At 38.0% G+C, this 19,720-nt stretch overlaps 1 protein-coding gene across 1 annotated transcript in view; it reads right to left on the bottom strand.

Moving 5' to 3' along the window:
- Positions 1-9,113: 9,113 nt before the first annotated feature.
- The window catches only part of LOC139728463 (uncharacterized), a 58,440-nt gene continuing 47,833 nt past the window's right edge, over positions 9,114-19,720 (bottom strand). Inside the window, exons 8-12 of the mRNA XM_071639404.1 lie at positions 19,095-19,164; positions 17,184-17,244; positions 15,234-15,319; positions 14,176-14,359; positions 9,114-13,155 (exon numbers count right to left, since the gene is read on the bottom strand). Coding sequence (XP_071495505.1) covers positions 12,055-13,155; positions 14,176-14,359; positions 15,234-15,319; positions 17,184-17,244; positions 19,095-19,164 — 1,502 coding nt within the window. The 3' untranslated portion in view covers positions 9,114-12,054. The remainder of the gene's footprint in view (positions 13,156-14,175; positions 14,360-15,233; positions 15,320-17,183; positions 17,245-19,094; positions 19,165-19,720) is intronic.

Below are 19,720 nucleotides of genomic sequence, written 5' to 3'. Positions count from 1 at the left end.
TGTATCTTCATTTCTTTTTCAACATGCAAAGCACAAGACTCTAAATGCCAAAGTCATGCGGCACGTCAGAAGTGGCACATAAAGAGATAGATATTTGAGCTCAGAGGAAGAGGTAAATGCATAATTATATCTTTACCTAAAACATAAGTGTGTATAATATAACATATTATATTATAATATAGTATGTGATATATATATATATATATATGTATATTATGTAATATGTGATATGTATATATATATAATTATGTAAATAAATTTATATATATATTATAATTTCTGTACAGCATATCATATGGAAAGTTTAACTGCAAAGTGTATAATATAAGTACAGAGACTCCAACCCAAAGCACCTTCTGATCTGGAGATTCTCCCGCCTGAAACCCCTAGCAAACGGGAGACTCGAAGTTGATGTGTGCGAAGCGCGAAGTTCCCAGGGTTCTAGATGCTTTGGGTGCTATATACAACATTGTAAGGCTTATTTTTTGCAACATACAATAGCAATAAATAAGAAATCCTTTCGAACGGGAGACACAGAGCCAGGGCGGGAGAAATTAAATCTCAAACGGGAGAACGGGAGATTTTGGAAAAATGGGTTTTCGGCGGGAGATCTCCCGTCGAAAACGGGAGAGTTGGAGTCTCTGTAAGTATACATATTTAAATAATATGTGATATATATATATATATATATATATATATATATATATATATATTGTATAGCATATCATAAGGAAAGTTTAACTGCAAAAAAAAAATACGATACGCGTATGATCTTTCTTTTCATAAATTTGAAATATATGATATATTGTTTGTATATTACGCTTGTCGTGGAATTGCAGAAATAAGTAAATATCAAAAAAAATGATAAATATCAAATATCAAATATTATATATTCTACTGAAAAAACCCCAAAGAAATCAATTTAAATATATGTAATTACTTTGATATCATGTCTTCGTATATAGTTCCTATTAAACTGTATTAAAGCAGAAAACAACGCAATCATATAACCACGTACAATCGTACAAACATAATGTCCATATATCGTGATACGGGACTATAAAGTGAGAGATAATGTGTTTGATAGAAAAAAATGATTATAACATTTCTGAGTGTATGTCGTATGTGTGTATTATTGTATTGTTCCATTATACTTTGTTGTATGTAATTGTTTTCTTTGAAATGACACATAATCAAGATCAAAATGCAAAACCACAAAACAGCAAGACATACAACAAAAATACGGATGGATAACTCTAATCAAGCTCTGTCTGGGCTTGACACAGTATAACTGGTTTCCCCAGAGGTCGATAAGACAGGAAAAAACAAAACAAAGGAGGAGAAAGATATAAAGAAAGAGTTAGAGAAACAAAGAGTCGAGGAGCGATGTATAATGGAATCAACGTGATTAACATCGTGGCACTTAAATAAGGGAAAATATGTTGTGAAGCCTTAAGTGGAACTTTTAGATATCGTCTACGAGATGCCAGATATTCTGAATGCTTGGAGAGAGGGACCTTGCCGAGTTTATTACACATACTCCTCTGTAAGTGACAGTACGCCTACAGTATAGTACTTATTGTGTAAGGCTTGAACACTGGTTTAGGACCTAGGATGATACGTACGCATAATTATGAGGCGGGATATTTATTATCTATTCTTATCATTCCGTTACGTGCACCATCCGTATGATCGCATATCAATCTTCCTGAACGGATATCTCTTGTGTTTTCACATCTGTCGGTGGAAAACCGAGCAATTACTGCAACAAAGATCGACCACATGACAAAGGAAACCTCTATGTGTAGTCCGTTCAGCTTAATACCCCAGGATTCTTGCTTTATAGCCCCCTGCACTGCATATTCCGATAACCGAGCATTGCACCAGAAATACGTTTGTGTTTGTAAAGAGATATACAAATTAGATAAAACAAAGAATAATGTCATGTGCCTTGAAACTTTTGCCTGCCGTCACCTTAATTGCATTTTTTCTGAAATATGTGTCTGGATATGAGCTATTACGTGGTGAACGTTTCGGATAATTGCAAAATGTATCGTTTAATTGCATAATTGTGCAAAATAGATTTCATTATAAATGCATAAAATCTAGCATAATTTTCTTATTTTTCATCTCACCGTAAAGATGCATGAGTAGGTCTACTGCACAATAGGGAACATGGCTATTATACAGAATACCTAACACGAACGTGCAATGGTCCATATTGACATGATTAATTTGAAGGTAAAAAAAAAAATATGCGAAATACTGCAATCATTTTTGTTTCAAAATAGGAGTGTTTTATCAGTGACAAACTGGTAATTTGTTTATGAACAATAATGATAAAAAGAAATGTGTTCATAAAGTTTCAACACCTGCCTTTTGTTTCTCATTTCTTAATAGACGTAATCCATTTTTCATGTCGTAATTAAATCTTATACACTGTCCAGCTGACGTATAGTTGTCAGTGAATTAGAAGTTTTCACACTTGACGGAAAAAAAACCCCAAGCAACACTATTGTTATAACATACGTCTTCACATTCCCTTCATGACACTACTCATCACTATTGTGAAATTCATGATAAAAGCTACACAAGTTATTCTTATTTTACAAGCTTGATCTGCATAATTATTACAAGACAATCAAGATTCTATAGACTTACCGTTGCTTACAATGAAAAATGCGTGTAAAAATAACCATTCATTCTCTAACCACAAATGCACACCAATTATGTGCTGCTAATAAGAAAGTCAACAAAAGGTCTCTTTGACGTAGACATTATCTAATCATTATTTTGACCTGAAATCACCTCATGCTACATCAATATTGATTAAAAAAGGAGAAGAAATTTCATTTTTTATCATGGGCTATCGTAGTATAAATGCTACCTCTGACATTTTTTTTTTTCGATATGGGGTACTTTTTACAAACACAGGTGAATATAATGCATTCTTACTTGGAATAGGATCTATAATGATTATACAAACACACACACACACACACACACACACACACACACACACGCACAATGCGCGCGCGCATACACACATACCCACACAGTTGACTCTGTGTTGGTATGTAGGTGCTGGATTTGTTATTTTGTATGAACGTTGGTTATCCGATTTATGTTCCAGTTGTCTGTTAATCACGCATCGATAATTTATGTATGTATATATGTATACATATAGATGCAAGAAATGTGCCAACGTTTAAACTTCCAGGTCGTGGAGACATTATATAGGCGTAAGACAGTATAATTAGTATTCCACGGGAGACGTAGCTTCTTCTTCTTCCTATTTCCTTTATTCTGTGTTAGAGCTTTCGGCTGTTTCGGCCTTCATCAGGGTCTATACAGACATGGTATGTAGCGATGTTATTTCACATACATGTAAGTCATGTTATGAATATCGCTGGCAGTGGCAAATTTGTCATTTTGTTTGTCTGTATAGAACCTGATGAAGGCCGAAACAGCCGAAAGCTCGAACACAGAATAAAGGAAATAGGAGGAAGAAGCTACGTCTCCCGTGGAATACTAATCATACTGTCTTACGCCTATTAGCAATTACATATATATATATACAGGGCTCGACACTAACGGTGGCCCGGTGGCCCGGGGCCACCAAAAATGAAAGTCGGGCCACCAAATTTCAAAAAAAGGCAAAAATATTTTGAAAAGTATGTCAATAAATTCGTAACTTTTTGCGCCGGAAATTAGCAGTTAAATTTGTTCAAAGGATGGATGAAAAGGACTGAATGAATGCCTGAGAGTGAGTGTTGCAAGTTTGTTGACGTTTATTTATGAGTAGATATGTCCAACTTCTTATTCTTACTATCATAAATCTTAAATATTTGACTAATGAAAAAAAAGGACTTTTAATGTTTTTTATTGGTTTTTTTTTTCGGGATACCAAATTTTTCTCTCGGGCCACCAAAAATTTGAAATTTAGGATTTTGGTGGCCCCATCGGGCCACCAAACAAAAAAGTTAGTGTCGAGCCATGATATATATATATATATATATATATATATATATATATATACATTCATTTATGCATTTATTCATACTGATGGTATTGACAGCACAAACTTGAATTGTGTTCTATTAATAAGGGGCCCAAAACACACTCTACATTCTTTATACGAAATTCACAAATCATACTGGATACATAATACGTTATGCAGAGAACTGAATGGGAAATGATGGTTAAAAAAAAAGACAAATTGATAGCGAGAGAGAGAGAGAGAGAGACAGACAGACAGAGAGACAGAGAGACTACTGACAGAGACCGTCCTATGCACAACTGTTTCGATCACCCTTTGGTGTCATTCCAACACTTGTTCACATTTCTCTCAAAACCACACATTTCATTCGGAAAGCTGTAATATACACAGAATTCCGTCAATAGGTTCTTCTTCCATGCTAATCATCGCGATTCATGGCCTGGAATGTCTGCCCGATAATGACTGTTGTTATTATGTATTTATTTTCCTTGGGGGGGGGGGGGGCGGCAGAAAACGCGTTTCCATAAAATGTTTTTTAGATTTCCATTAAAGAGAGGGACTTCGGTTGGTATTTCGCTTTTGTCCGGTATCTGCACCGGCCATTTGATACAGAAGAGCCGAAGACAAACCCCTCAAAAAAAGTCCTGCAATTCCACTTTGATGTATCATTATTTCTCTTGAAACTGCATCATTTCATTCATATGTGACATTACAAGATAGCCCGATTATTATTTTTTTTTTTTTACAAGGACAACTCACTTGTTCACGTTTTGCATTCCAGTACGACTGAGTATCAGGAAAGGTCAATTTCGTGAAATGTTGCAAAATGGAGCAAACGTGTTATGTCAAACAGTATTATGATCCTCATTTGTTTTGTCTTTTGGGGGAAGGCGCGTGCTTGAAAAGAATGCTTTGTGAGATTATCATTAGATTCCAGACTTCATCAATGAACTAAATTCTGCATTAGTATCTGAATTTTAAATTAAACATGACGGTTGACCAGACAATCACCTGTTAAGGAAATGGGAGATTAATGAAAGTGCTTATGCTTTGAGAATTGCATATTTCAGTGACCCCCTTTTTTCATCGGAACAGTAAATTATCATTAACAGAATTGTTGTGACTTTTCACTTTTGATCTGCCCCATACTGTTTTTCACATTCCAGGAACATCCAATCATAGCAAAGCTATGTGTCAGGAATCTTTCTCTGAGGCTGTCACATTTAATGAAACTAATGCAACTAATGCAAGTATAAGAGAAATACTGTAATAGCAGATGTTATGTTGAGGGGTTTCCCTGCTCGAAAGAACACAGTGTCCCATAGTGTGTTCACACTGTGTTCACATAGTCAACTATGTGAAAAAGCTCGAATTTAACAGTGTGAAGATTATCTCATACTGTGGTGTGGTTTTTCAGAGAGTATTCACAGAGTGATGTTCTGTTTCAAGCTGTGAATTGATGACTCCACAATGTGTTCACACTGCTAAAACGCTCGAATTTAACAGTGTGAAGAGATTTCACACTGTGTTCACACTGTGTTAACATTGCGTTCACACTGTGTTTACACTGTGTTCACACTGCGTTCACACTGTGTTTCACACTGCCTTTCACACTGTGGGATACTTTGTTCTTTCAAGCAGGGTTAGAAATGACAACCAATATTGTGCCTAGGAATCGCGAAGGAACATTGACTTTAATAAAGAATTACAGCAAAATACGATGTTATTTTTGTTTCAAAAGCGTTTTAATGCATCTCCCCAGACATTTTACATGACCCTTTCCGATCCCAACCAAGATACACCTTAGCTCCATTTATATTATGTACATATACAATATCTCCACCAATACGCAAACTTTTATAGGCAGGTGTAGGTACACGGGGCACGAACATTAGAATAGGGCAATTCCAATATCAACGATATACCGACAAACGTACAAGACGTAGTAACGCATGCTTGCTTTACAGTGAATGCTTACGACATTCGAGTCACGAAAATATTCTCTCTCTCTTTTGTCTTTATCTGTACAAAACATAGCTTTGAAAAAAATGTACACTTCACATGGTCTTCTGTGTACTAGTTTATATTCAGTTACAAAACAAGAGGAACACTAAACATGAATAAAAATCACAAATTATGAATAACCTCTGTTACTTTCGTATGAAACGTGTAGCGAATATGACGAGAAGAACGTCGAGTTTATTACAAATAATGGTTGTAGGAATTCTAATAGAATGTATGAGAATGGTGGAATGGTGGAATAATAGATTTTTTTTTTGTTAGTATGACAAAGAAAAAAAACACGAAAACCAATGAAAAAGGGAAGGGCAACAATGACATAAATGAAGATGATAGTGACAGTAATAACGACAGTAATGACAATGATAATAATTGATTATGACAATTTGACAAATACAAAGAAAAGGGAAAGATGAATGAATTTCAATACAACGATTAACTGTGAAGCAATAATAATCAATAAGAGTATACTATTACAAAAATAAGGCTGGTGACAAAAATGATATCAATAGCGATAGCAGAATATGTAATGGTCATTCTATAACGTCATTGCTATATTTATCATTTTCGCGAAATTTGCCCTTATGCAACGACTGGAATGAAAAGCATCTCGAACATAAAACGGTCGCGGCAACTACAGGCAATGTGTATACGTACAACTTACATCCGTGAATTAATTGACAGGCGAACATGAACATACTTGAGTAGCCGGTTCATCTCTTAGCGCTAGCAGAGGAGACGCTGACGCCTCCCTTAAGCACGCCCTCTTCGGCAGCAGTCACAAAATGACGACTTAATTGAACTGTCAGCAATCAACATCATCATGTACACAATCTTTATCAGAATGGGATGAAATTCTTATGTCCCTATGTCTCTTCCGTGTTCCAAGGAGAGACAAGCCACCATGTTGGCTATATCAAATTTCGTTAACAAGAAGAGAAAAATGAAGCCAAACCAATTGCCTGCCTAGAAATCCCCGCGAATTTTATTAGGATCTTTCTTTTATATTGTCATAATCAAAATAACTTATTTGCTTCTTCTTGAGCATATTGAAGGAACAAAAATGAAAAAAAGAATAGAAACTTTTTGAAGTTGTTGTAATTGCCTATACACAACTATGATATAAGCCAGTTCCGGGTTCCACTTTGAGCATGAGTAGAAAAGGTCATTTGTGACCCTGCACCTCAAAACAAACAAAAAGTCGCCAGACATGAATTTTTAGTTAAGACCATATTCTGAAAGACCAGACCTTAAGCTTTAAAATGATGTATAACTCAAATCAAATGGACTCTCCTAACCTATCTAAATATTGGAAAGAAAGCACAAACTCAGGAAAAGTGTGAACTGAGAAAAGAGGCTCTGAAGTACAGTGTCTATTCAAGAGTTGAAAGTGAAGAGTGTGGAAAAGGTTTTTCAGAAATGAAAAAGGGATTCTAAAGACACACCTAATCACACTATTCTACCAAAAATGTTCGAGATAAACTGCTAAAAAAACACACTTTCCTGCCCGTTTTATGATACCAAATTTTAGTATTGTGTAAAAGAAGACCCGCTCTTTCAGAAAATATGAAAAAGTCAAGTTCGGCTAGGTTGACCTATTTCACTTATTTTCAGTCCTCACGCAAAATCAGTGAGTGCGACTTTATGTTCGTTTTGAGGTGCACGGTCACATTTGTAACCGTGCATCACAAAACCAACAAAAAGTCGTACCATTTGATTTTACGTGAGGACTAAAAAAAAGTGCGAATGGGTCAACCAAGTCAATTTTGAGTTTTTCATATTTTCTGAAAGCTACTCTTCTTCTTCTTTATTCCTAAGTTCGGGATCACAAAGTGAATGGGAAAATGTGTTTTCAGCAATTTTTCTACAACCCTTTTTTTGTGTTGGTAGAGTAGTGTGATCAGGTATGTCTTAGAGGCCCCTTTTCATTTCTTGAAAACCATTCGCACACTCTTCAATTTCAACTCTAATAACTTTTGAAAAGATAATTCTACTGCATTGAAAGTTGGCATTTATCATGGACAGAATGTGTCAATAGAGCATGCTCAATTTCAGCTTAATCTAATAATCCTTTCACTGTTGTTGATATGGTGGTGTACATCTTGGTTTTTTTTTTCTTTGTCCCATTCATCGCGAAGTGAGCATTAAGCGCTTGAATAGACCCAGTACTTTAGTGCCTCATTTGTCAGTTTACACCTTTCCAGAGTGTGTGCTTTCTTTCCAAGATTAAGATTAATTATTAATTAATAATTAAGTCCATTTTAAGTGAATTATGCATCAATTGAAAGCTTAGAGTCTGTTTTTTCAGAGTCTGCCCTTAACTAAAAATCCATGTCTGTCGACTTTTTGTTGGTTTTGTAATGCAGGGTCACATTTGTACCAACAGGGCACGTTGGTTATGTGACTGTGATAAAGCTCTATGATGTATTAATGTATTCAATCAGCATGTAGGGTGTTTGCCAGCACATTCTCGTGACAGCTGTAAAAGTGGTATTTGGCAATAATATTGATAGAAAAAGATTGTTAATACTTGAACTGGCAATGCAAAATAATGAAAGGAATGCTTTCCCAAGTGTTACTCGATGGACCATTCTAGTCACCTGGGGGTGTTTCATGAAACTTTTTGTCGGTGATTTACACCGACAACTATTAAAAGCTACTGAAATCCTTGCGTCTGATTGGCTGATAGCAAATTTGTCGGTGAAAACCTCCGACGAACTCGTTGATGAAACACCCCCCAGGTCTATATGCAAGTCCATTCTTTGTTTGAACATGACCGATAAATTCCATAAATTGTTACATCGGGCATACTTATACATTTTTGTTGCCTTGGGAACGAGTGTAGTGCCTAATAAATGAGAAAAAAGAAAGGTCATTGGTACTCGTGTATATACATGAGGTAACCTCGAACTGGCTTATTTTGTGGCTTTTAATTTCTTTGGCGTATAAAACGCCCTCAAACGTCGAATGAAGATGGCGTTTGTTATTGACTTTTGGAGAGTGTGATGGCAAAATCATGACAAACAAGGAATTAGATCATTTAAAAATTTTGTATATACAAGGAAACAAAAACTAGATACAAGATTAACAGCAGACATATAATTATTCGTGTACATTTTCTTAGACGTTTGTGACAGCATGACATACATGTGAAAAGAACAGCTACAGCAATGCAAACATTGTGAAAACAAGAACAGTAGAAACAGATACTATAAATGCAGACAAAAATACAATTAACTAAACCCCAACCTGAATATGACTATGAACACAAAGAGCATATTGTTTTGAACTACATACTGCAGGTGCGTATCAAAAGCGGATTTTCAATTCAATAGATATGCAGCCAGCATGTATCAATACAACAAAACAAACACAAATGTTCGCTGAGCGCTTATTTCAGTATGGATTTCAACCATAGTACTCAATTCCATTTCTTTGCCATAAGGGTCATAAACACACCAACACACTCGCACAAATCATACCCTGACACTCATACAAATCATACACTGACACACACCCACACACGCATACGCACACACGGACCTATTACATCGGTAAGCATATAAATCATATTATATCATTCAGGCAAAGTCTGCCACAAAGCTTCAAAAGCAGAGACTTGGTATGATTTTGATAATCTCTGAAATACGAAATCAAAATATTCTTCTGCAGATGAAGGATAAAAACAAAACAAAACCGCAAATTCGCATCACATGCCTTCGATCATGTACACACAAAAGAAGTGTATCTTCGGCATACATTCAAGTAATTTCCCTCAAAAAGGACATCTTTGTTTCTTTGTTTGTTTGTTTGCTTGCTTGCTTGCTTGGTTATTTCACTGATTTGCCTTGCTTGTCGAGGGCTTTTGTATCTAAAGACGTTTTCGATACATGGCATAAGAAATTTCTCAGCAATAGCCTTACTTCATGAAACTTATGTAGCCTTGCTCTAATGCAAAGCATCGTTTGAAGAAAGTTTGATGTGATATCACGTCATAATCGACCGATTTAATAGACACAGTCTGATTTATTTGTTCCGACATCCTGTCATGCAGCAGAATAGAAATAATGGTTAAATATCACAGATGTATTTATCAATTCATATCGCATTTTGTCCTTAGGTAAATGGGTCAAGCAAGACGTTATCAGATCAGTCTTGTAAGACGAGCAAGTTAACGATGAACTTGAACAATTTACCACTTTGCAAACTCAGCGAAGCATGAAGGACTACGTGGAGAGACACGATGTGTAAAATGACACAGGCTTGGAGATCTATTAGTTTTCACTATGTTTTTTCATCATCTGCCCCTGTTTCTTTGCTATTGTACATTTTCATTGTTTTGTGGCGAATGGTACTGGAAGGCTTAAAGAGCGTCAAACCACCAATGTATTTCCTCAACACGATGGCATCATTAAAACAAGAAAATGGTGAATTTGTGCTCAGAGCATTTTTTTATGTTTAAAGGTTCATATGATATCAATTATTTATCTTAAGTTTCAATGTCCTCGTTGGTTCTCTGAGAGTCCTACACAGGATCAGAGGCGAGAAATAATCGTTCGTTTTATAATTATACCATCTACATACATATTTTAACGTGCACTTTGTTGAAATACATACAGCCTGCACGTTTCTTTATGAGTCCCGATTATGTATAATGCAAATCTAAATCGTAAAGCAAGGCAGGCTAACTTAAACAGGCTCGTTTGGCTCTATTTCATGCCTGTGTTGTATGAGAAGCAAAGCGGCAGCTAAATAATGGTCTACAGCTCACGACATGTCAGAACATTACGCCCTTTACGACGTAGACAGGCGATTTAAAAGGAAGGCGCCACCAAGCGGTAACAATCGGCTAATATGGCGACCGTTCATTCGTGAAGGAATATTATCAATCGATATTAAATTCAAGAAACGTGGTTATATTCTCACAATGCTACTAGAATACTTCTTATGGTTAGTTATCTACGCAGTGGTCATTAATACTTTAAGGATTACACGTATGACGCACACTGTACGCGACAGCTGATCATCCAGGGCGTATTTCACGAAACGTGTTTGACAGTATATAATAGCCAATCGATGGACATTAAAAGTTTCCTTGCAAAACCCATGAGATATTTATACTTTTTTCCCTTATCAAGAATCATTTTTTTCCATCTCACGGGATTTTAGGTAAAGATTTTTTTTTTTCTGGTCTAATACGTGATGTTGATGGTAAAAGAGGACGTCCACATGACGTCCCGTTGGCCAAAGTTTAATGTGTATAACCATGATAACTAGCTTCGGTTCGTTCAAAAACAACCTGTGAAAACATGGCTGCGTCAACAGCGTTCGTTGTGCATACGTGTAATTTCAGTTGACTTTTCAACTAGTTGAACATCGACAGAATCCGAACGAAATGCAATGTGTCGTCGAATTTTCACAAGGGAAAATAATCGTTTTCTTCGAAACGTTTCTCAATAGCATCAGTCAACGAGCACATTAGGTCCGTTCATGCTCACACTGCTATCCGACATTGAAGACGGTCCTATACAAACTGTCCGCCCTTTTACCTTCATCTCCAAAAATGGAAGAGCATTGTCATTCATTTCACTTCACAGAGTAGTTAGAAGTTGTTCAAGCCGTTATCACAATTCACTTTCTCTGTGGCACAAGGCATCACCGCAAACAACGCAGTGCAACAAGGGTTACTCCTTTCCACTTTACAAGTGGTTTTCTTTTTCCGCGCGCGTGTCACTCTTCCGTTGTCAAGGAACTCTGAAGCATGCGCCATCATTTTGACGTGTTTCAAAGAATAAAACATTTTGAAGGCAATTTGTGTCATCGAATTTGCATCGTGGAGACAGAAAATCAATCACGAGTGGACGCTGCATTCCATTCCTGACACTGCTCTTGTCTGGTCCTGGTAACGCTGTACCCATAATTATAAAATAAAAACAATAAACAATGTTCTGCATAAGAGAAGCAGAAGAAGAACAAAATAACAATCAGTCAGGAAGTAACCAATCTTGAGGCAATTACATCCACTCGTGTGCTAGTCATACGGGAGTCCCCGCCGGTCCCTTCGGGAGTTTTATCCGGCCGTTCTTGCCTTTCTCCTCCACCCCTGAAGGAACGAGCCTCTGCGACGTGGGGCTTCCGTAGCACTTCGGGCGCTTGAAGAGGAGCTTTGGGCTCCACTTGGACCTGTCCCCTTCCCGCGTCCACTGGTCCGAGGCGATGGTGCTGCAGGTGTAAGGAGGCGGGGGCGGTAACCCGAGCGTTTGGTCGGTGTCTACCACCGTGTCACAGTCCGTGCTGTCGAAAAACTGCTGCGGATTGGTTTGCTGCTCTATTCTCTCCGGACAAACAAAGACAACGCGTTTCCTGGGGCAGGTGTAAGGCCTCTCGCGGGCTGTTTTTAATATACATGGAAGCTGCGTATTGTTACTGTTGTTCACATTGCCGTCCGGAATGAGACCAGGCGCTTGCGAACTCATTCTATAGTCTATAGCTGAACCAACATCAGTGGAAGGCGCACCCAATAGGTTTTCGTCCGAACCATTCGGCCTGAGGCCGTTGCTTTGCACGTTGTTGTTCTCGTGCAAGAGTTTGTCCTGCAGGAACAGGTTCTGCTCCATGACGGGCGTGTTACCGTGGACAATAAGTGCCTCGTCCGAGCCCACGGCGATAGAAGGGTTCAGCTCCTGATCGTCCATCAAGTTCCCGTCAGTTCGACTCTCGTTCTCCGCTAACAGCGAATCGTGCAACTCCACACCATTACTTGGTGCAGTCGCGTCACCTCCAGTGGTCAACGCCGCTGTCTCTTTGTGGTACGCAACTGAAGAATCCGCCGCTGGCCACACCGGAAGCTTCGGACCAAGGACAGGGCTGGAGTCATGTACCGGCCGTAGAGGGAGCAACTCCTCTTGCCTTGTGGCGGAAGGGACTTTCCCGTTTCCCACATGTTCGCCAGCAGTCGACTTCCAGGAGATTGCTGTACGCATGGTATTGTCTTCATGCGAACCCTTCCGGAATTGTGGCACATTGTTCATCATACTGTTCTGACGCGAGTTTGAGCCCCGTCTCGAGTAATGACGTGAAGGTAGTGTGTGTTCTTCCCGCCATCTTCGGAATCGTCGTTTGACAACGTTCTGGACCTAAAGCAGCGTTGAAAATAAAAATCATATCAATACAGCTCACTGATGTAAGAAGCTTAACCAGTAGTATCGAATGTAAGAAGTGGATTATTATAAAATATCTATTATAAATTAAAACAGCAAAGGTAAATCAAAGACTACATCTGCACCTTGGCACGCTCTAAGCTGAAGTCAAATCAAATAAATGGTTTTAGTCCTGTAACTTGTTCTGAATAGTTTTTTTTCACAGTACAATACGCCGTACATGACCTTGTAGACCAGTGCTTTCATTCATTTTCAGTAAGATGTAACATTTGGCAAGATAGGAATTTTAGGATCACAAAAAACATCAACCATTTCGGATTGTCAAACGCTACAACGATTGTCCACGTAAGCTAAGAGTGTCTTCCGGCTACTTAAACTTGACAGAATTGTATCAGTATAGTCTGTTTTTTTTTTCCACGAACTATACTTAACAGAACCCAAGTCTTTGTCGTCTCTCATTAAGAATGTTTATGAGTATATCAAGGTCACCTCATATTTTCAACTGAAATCAACTATCCGTAAATTATACCAAGCTAGACAGAAAAAAAAAAAACTGGAAAAAAAAATTAATGAGAACAGAAATGACAATCTCGATAAATAGGCCCTGAGTCGATCAAATCACAAGACAAAAGTGTTATATTAAAGATGTCACAAACCGCTTCCATCTCTTCTGAGCACCACGAAATCAACACGAGGAACAAAGAAGGTGGAATGTAAGGAGGAGAAAGGAGAAGAAAAAGGCGGAGGAGGAGGAAAAGGAGAAGAAGGAGAATGGAAGGAGTAGGAGGAGAAAAAGGTGATTTAGGGAGAAACAAAAGAGAGCAATATGAAAGAAAAATACAAGACCAAAAGATGATCCGAGAAGGTGATCCGAGAGGATACTCGGATCAACTCAAAATAATCACGAAGGTATTATGGGGCTGTGCGTTCCGTGTAGTCGGCATACGGTTACATAATGATAGAAAAGCGGGATACACAATTAAGACGGGACCCCACCTCCTGATTCATGTAGACATAGATGATAGCCACGAAGAAGCCTTGTGTTGACTGCAAGAAAGCGTTGACGTAGAGATAAAGGCGGGTGCTGACATTCGGTTCCTCGGGCGACGGCTCGACGAGCAGCATGAAGTACGACGCCCCTAGCAACGGCAGGAGCACCACTATACCTCGGACGCCCTTCCTATCGCGGGAGGAGACAAATTCAATTCAATTCAATTCAATTCAATTCAATTCAATTCAATTCAAATCAAATCAATTCTATTCTATTTTATTCTATTCAATGCAATTCAGTTCAATTTCTATTTCATTTTTCGAAAAGAGCGTAGGCATTTTACATTCTTTGATGACAGATAATAAGGTTTCATGAGCAAAGCAAAGTAAATGAAACCTATTTAAGCAACATAATATTAAGTAGAGGTGTGAAGGTTGAGGTGTGAATTCTCTTCGATTTTTCTCCCTCTATAAATGGAATTTGTAAGATCGCAACTGCTGATCTGTAATTTAACAAACATGTCGGGAAAAAAAGGAAAAAAGGGACTTGTTCCAAGTTCATCGTGTCAAAAGACAGCAACTAGGGATAGCCTGTTGATAGTGTCGCTGCCCGGAAAGCAGTAGATGGCAGGTTCGAGTCCCGTGGTTCCTTTACGTTGTAGAAGCACAGGCAGTCGCGGGCGACACCAGCCGAAGCCGTTGAAGTTTTCCTCTCTCCTTCTCTCCCTCCCTCTGCCCCCCCCCCCCCCCACCCCCCTCTCTCTCGGTGCATTCTTAAAAAAAAAAAAATAATTATGAAGACTTTGATTGCAAAACGTCTTAAGGGCCATTTCTAAACATTTTAAAGTAATTATCATCAGATAGCGCAAAGAAAAACCATCCCAGTGATATCTCACTCGATACATGGCAATGAATATTCCTGAACTTAATGTTAAGAATATCTCATGTTTTAAGCAGCTTTAATCGCAAATATCTTAAATCAGCAAGAATGAAGTTAACTATAGTTTTGCAAGCAAACTCTTTATACATCAAATGCATATGAATAATATATGACCCTGCCTTACCTGTACTGTTGAGTTTCAAAGGAATGCGACGCCCTTAGCTTGGTGACGAGAATGATGATGATGTGGGACATGAAGATGACATTAATCTGAGAATAAACAAATTGTGACATAAGCCATTTTTACAGAATTATACCAGAATGCACGAATAGAAGGAACAAAAATAAAATGAAAACCACAACATCAACAACGAGAATGACGACCGTATTAATACCTGGCAAATTACCGTATGTCCAAAAAAAAAAAGAAGATAAAATACAAAATACAACGGGACCCTCCGGAATGATAACTTTAAAAATAAATCAATCCAATTATACAGTTTCAGGGTATGAAACTATAACTCATTACCCACATCTCACAGAAAACCCCATTCGATTTGCTTCAGTGGTCAAAGAGAAACGGAGATCTTTGAAGCTAGAGCATGTCAGGAATCCCTTCCCGCCAAGTTCTGTCCATTGTGTTCACATATTATTATGCAGTTGCAAGAGCATCCAAGTGCTAAATTTGGAAGGAACAGGCCCATGACATGCCTTACAAAGATCCGCATTTCTCTATGAACACTTAACCAAATTGAATGGGGTTTTCTGCAAAATATAGGCATGATAGGTAAGGCGTTAACGTTACTAATGTGGATATCCGATTGTATTCTCTCTCTTTTTTTTTTTTCTTGGGGGGGGGGGGGACATACTGTACGTGGGCGATATCAAAGTCTTGTGAGTGGGTGGTGTTATTGATGTGGTTTGCTGTCGAGCTTGTGTATCATATTATCTTGACATTAATGTCAAAACTGTCGAAGTGTCCATGTAATTCATCTTGCTCTCCCTACATGTCCCGACCCGACCCGACTCCATTCTCCGCATGAGCTTCCAGTATTTTTTCTCCTCGCTCTGCAACTCTCAAAAATTTACTCTGTATATATCAGGTTCAATCATTCTAGCATTATTTTCATGAAACCCAGGGTAAACATGGACATCATCGTTTTGATCTGCACCATCTTTTTTTACCTGTCGACGGGGATGAATACTATAAGGCGGAACATTTATAGGTTGGTTTTTTGGTAGGAATAATTTCAATCACCCATACGAGATAAAAACGACAAAAGCGCAACTAAAAAGTGAATACATGTATCCGCAGTTTCTACGAACGGCAAGTAATGTCAAGTAAATCGTTTTAACTCGCTTTGTTACAATGAAGTCTTCTGCGACACAAAATATCTACATCTAAGCAGATATCTAATTTTCTCGTATTCCTAAGCATACGGACAAAGGCCACAACTGCGATTGCAATCATACAGAGCACATAATGCATTATTTTCATGACAATTGCTGTAGAGTTAATGTGACCCGCTACAACAAAAGGATCTGAAAGTCGTGGGGAGGTCGATTTTCTGAAAATTACATGACATCATTTCCTTACTCATCTTCTTCAATTTCATATATCACACGATTCATAAAGGTACTCAGTGGAGGAGAAAGTTTTCCTCCCGACGCAATCGTGATCAAGGGAAGGTAAGACAGTTTTCACCTCTTGACAATATAGAAGGAACGCTCCTAGCAACCTCCGCGATGTTTATTCAAGCTTAGCACCAGCGGTCTACGCACGACCAATCAGTAACCAGGATGCCATGCACAAACCAATAAGATCACTCCCTCCGTTGCTAGTGGCCGAGTCTATCTGTGGAGTTAAATCCAAATCTTCGGACACGTTTCTGTTCCATTGAAAGTCGGAAAATCATGGCCCAGAAAAAAACCTAATTTCTTGCCTTTCCTTTAATCATTATTTTAGCTTCGAAATTTCGGCACAATACAAAATTATGTTAAAAACAGAAATTTGATGGTTTTTGACTGATTTTGATGAGCTGACTTCAAACTCGATTTTCTCGGCTCGGCCGACAACGACTTTCGGGTCATTCTGTTGTAGCGGGTCACAAATGTATGAACAGTTTGAACTCACCAAAATCACAATCATGATTGGAACACGAAAGATGTAATCCACTTCATTTTTCTGTGAGCATCTAGAGAAGAGAGGAAGATAGCATGAAAATGACATGTGTTGAAATAAATATACCTCAGATATCTAGACCAAAATAATCATACCAAAATACGCATTATCTTCATTCAAGCTTCCATTAATATCACCAGTGATAAAACGGAGAAAACAAACAGATTGAGACCCAAACACCACGGGTCTGCAAATGGGAAAACACTTGCACTACAACTTCAAATCCGTATCTTGTTCAAGTAACTATTTATTACCCACAATACGATCAGATCTACAGGATAGTAAAGGTTTCATTGAAAGAAAGTAATCGGACATGAGATAAGGAAGTTATACAAGTTGGAAATTTGATATTTTTATGATCATGGGTACTAGATACAACGACATACTCAAAGTCGTGGAGGTCATGATTTCTTCTTTTAAGATATCATCTGCTTTGTTGACAGAAAAAAAAAACGGATCGTTTTTAGGCCTACTGGAAAATCGAATCTTGACTCTGCACGTGGGTTTCAAATTGCATCGTCTTATTTGTACATCGTCACAGCTGACTGCGAAAATGGCATTCTGATATTTTCGTCATGACTTCCTCGAGAATCTAACCTTTCCAACAACAAATATTTTTCCCGCGTTAAATAGGTCAATTCAAAACACTTCCCCAACATCCCACATTTAAATTTTGCAAACTTTTGACTTTGAATTCTGAAGGAAGAAGTTAAGGTATCAAATTTTCATTTTTTTTAAACTCATAAAATAATGAATGTTTCTTGTTATGAAGCCATTGTGATGACAAGTCAACGTTTTCAGGTAAACTTCTTCTAGTAATACTTTTTATATTGAATTATTGTCAAAACGCCTGTTCAGAGAGGTTTCCCCGGGGGGTAGTCGTATATCAATCGAAAATTTGATGAATACTTTCTTGAACCGTTGTTGATATCATAATGGCCCGGGATCGTTCACCATGTGTAGTGTTTGAAAAAGACGGGGTTTTCCCCCCACCGCGGGGAAAGTCGTTTTCCCCCGCGGTAGAAAAAGATGTTTTCGAGTTAAAGGCAGAGAAGCAGACGCAATAGCTCAACGTCACTTTGAGTGATATGGCAAATGATTTTAGTTATATTTAGAAAGTTATGATCAAAATTATTCAAAAATTGCAAAGAATAATTCTAGTAATGTGGTGTCACAAAGTTAATACTTCGCTTTCACGTGTTCATGTCGACACTGTTTTCCTAACTTGTGACTTCACAAATAAGAGAAATACATGTATATTACTATAATATCATTTTTATTACCAGCTAAGATTACTACCTAAAAAACCCCAAACAGTCGTGTTAGTGACATTATTGTTGCAAGGCATTAAGTGGTGTACTGATAAGAACAAGTTCATACATACCAATTCACTCATATCGATACATTATTATCAATTCGAAGTCAACCCAGTTTGCTGCTATAAATCTACATACACATAATTAGATATTCCACACCTCAGTCTTTACCAGTGCAGTCTAGAGATCAAGGTAACACGCATTACACTCTATTCCATTATTATTGAGTTACTGTTTGTTTGTGTGCGTGCTTGTGTGGTTTGTTGTGTAAAATTAAATAAATCAAATAAAGATTTTTGAAAAAATGTGTGTGTGTGTGTGTGTGTGTGTGTACCATGTGTGAGTATGTGTGTGTAGAGCAATACAATTAAAGTGTATGTGTGTGGCATGAAAGAAGCAAGCGAAGAAACATCAAACAAAGTACACACATTGACCTTTCATAAAGTGTTCTTTACAATTGCTGTTTACCATCTATAGACAATACTCTGAATGTTGAGACATGATTACTAAAAGATTGGTATTATTGTTTGAGTTGAATGACACTTACTCTCCCCCGCCTGTTGACGTCAATGCCAGCATAGTAATGACATGCCCCACTGCGAAGACCACCGGTAGCCCTGCGATGAAGATAGAAACGGTCCACAGAAAAAAAAAAGAGTGTGTTTTTTATCATCTTTATGCTGGGGAAACATTGCAAGAATCAATTAGTCAGCACAACATGGACATCCCTGCTGGAAAGAACACAGTGTCCCACATTGTGAGAACCACAGTGTGAGCACAGTGTGAACACATTGTGAACACAGTGTGTACACATTGTGAACACAGTGTGTACACATTGTGAACACAGTGTGTACACAATGTGAACACAGTGTGTACACATTGTGAACACAGTGTGAAATCTCTTCACACTGTTGAATTCGAGCGTTTTAACAGTGTGAACACAATGTGAGCCGTCAATTCAAAGTGTGCAACAAAGCATTACTACATGTATGTGAACACTCTGTGAAAACCACACCACAGTGTAAAATCATCTTCACACTGTTAAATTCGAGCGTTTCCACATAGTCGACTATTATGAACACACTGTGAACACACTGTGAACACACTGTGCACACACTGTGGGACACTGTGTTCTTTCTAGTAGGGTAACATTTGACCGATGAAGTAGACCGC

Source organism: Diadema antillarum, unplaced genomic scaffold, assembly GCF_040938485.1.
Source record: "Diadema antillarum isolate AM-2024a unplaced genomic scaffold, OU_Dant_1.0 seq00000181_RagTag, whole genome shotgun sequence".
In the NCBI taxonomy this organism is placed as follows: Eukaryota; Metazoa; Echinodermata; class Echinoidea; order Diadematoida; family Diadematidae; genus Diadema; species Diadema antillarum.
This window is presented reverse-complemented; position numbering and strand designations above follow the sequence as displayed.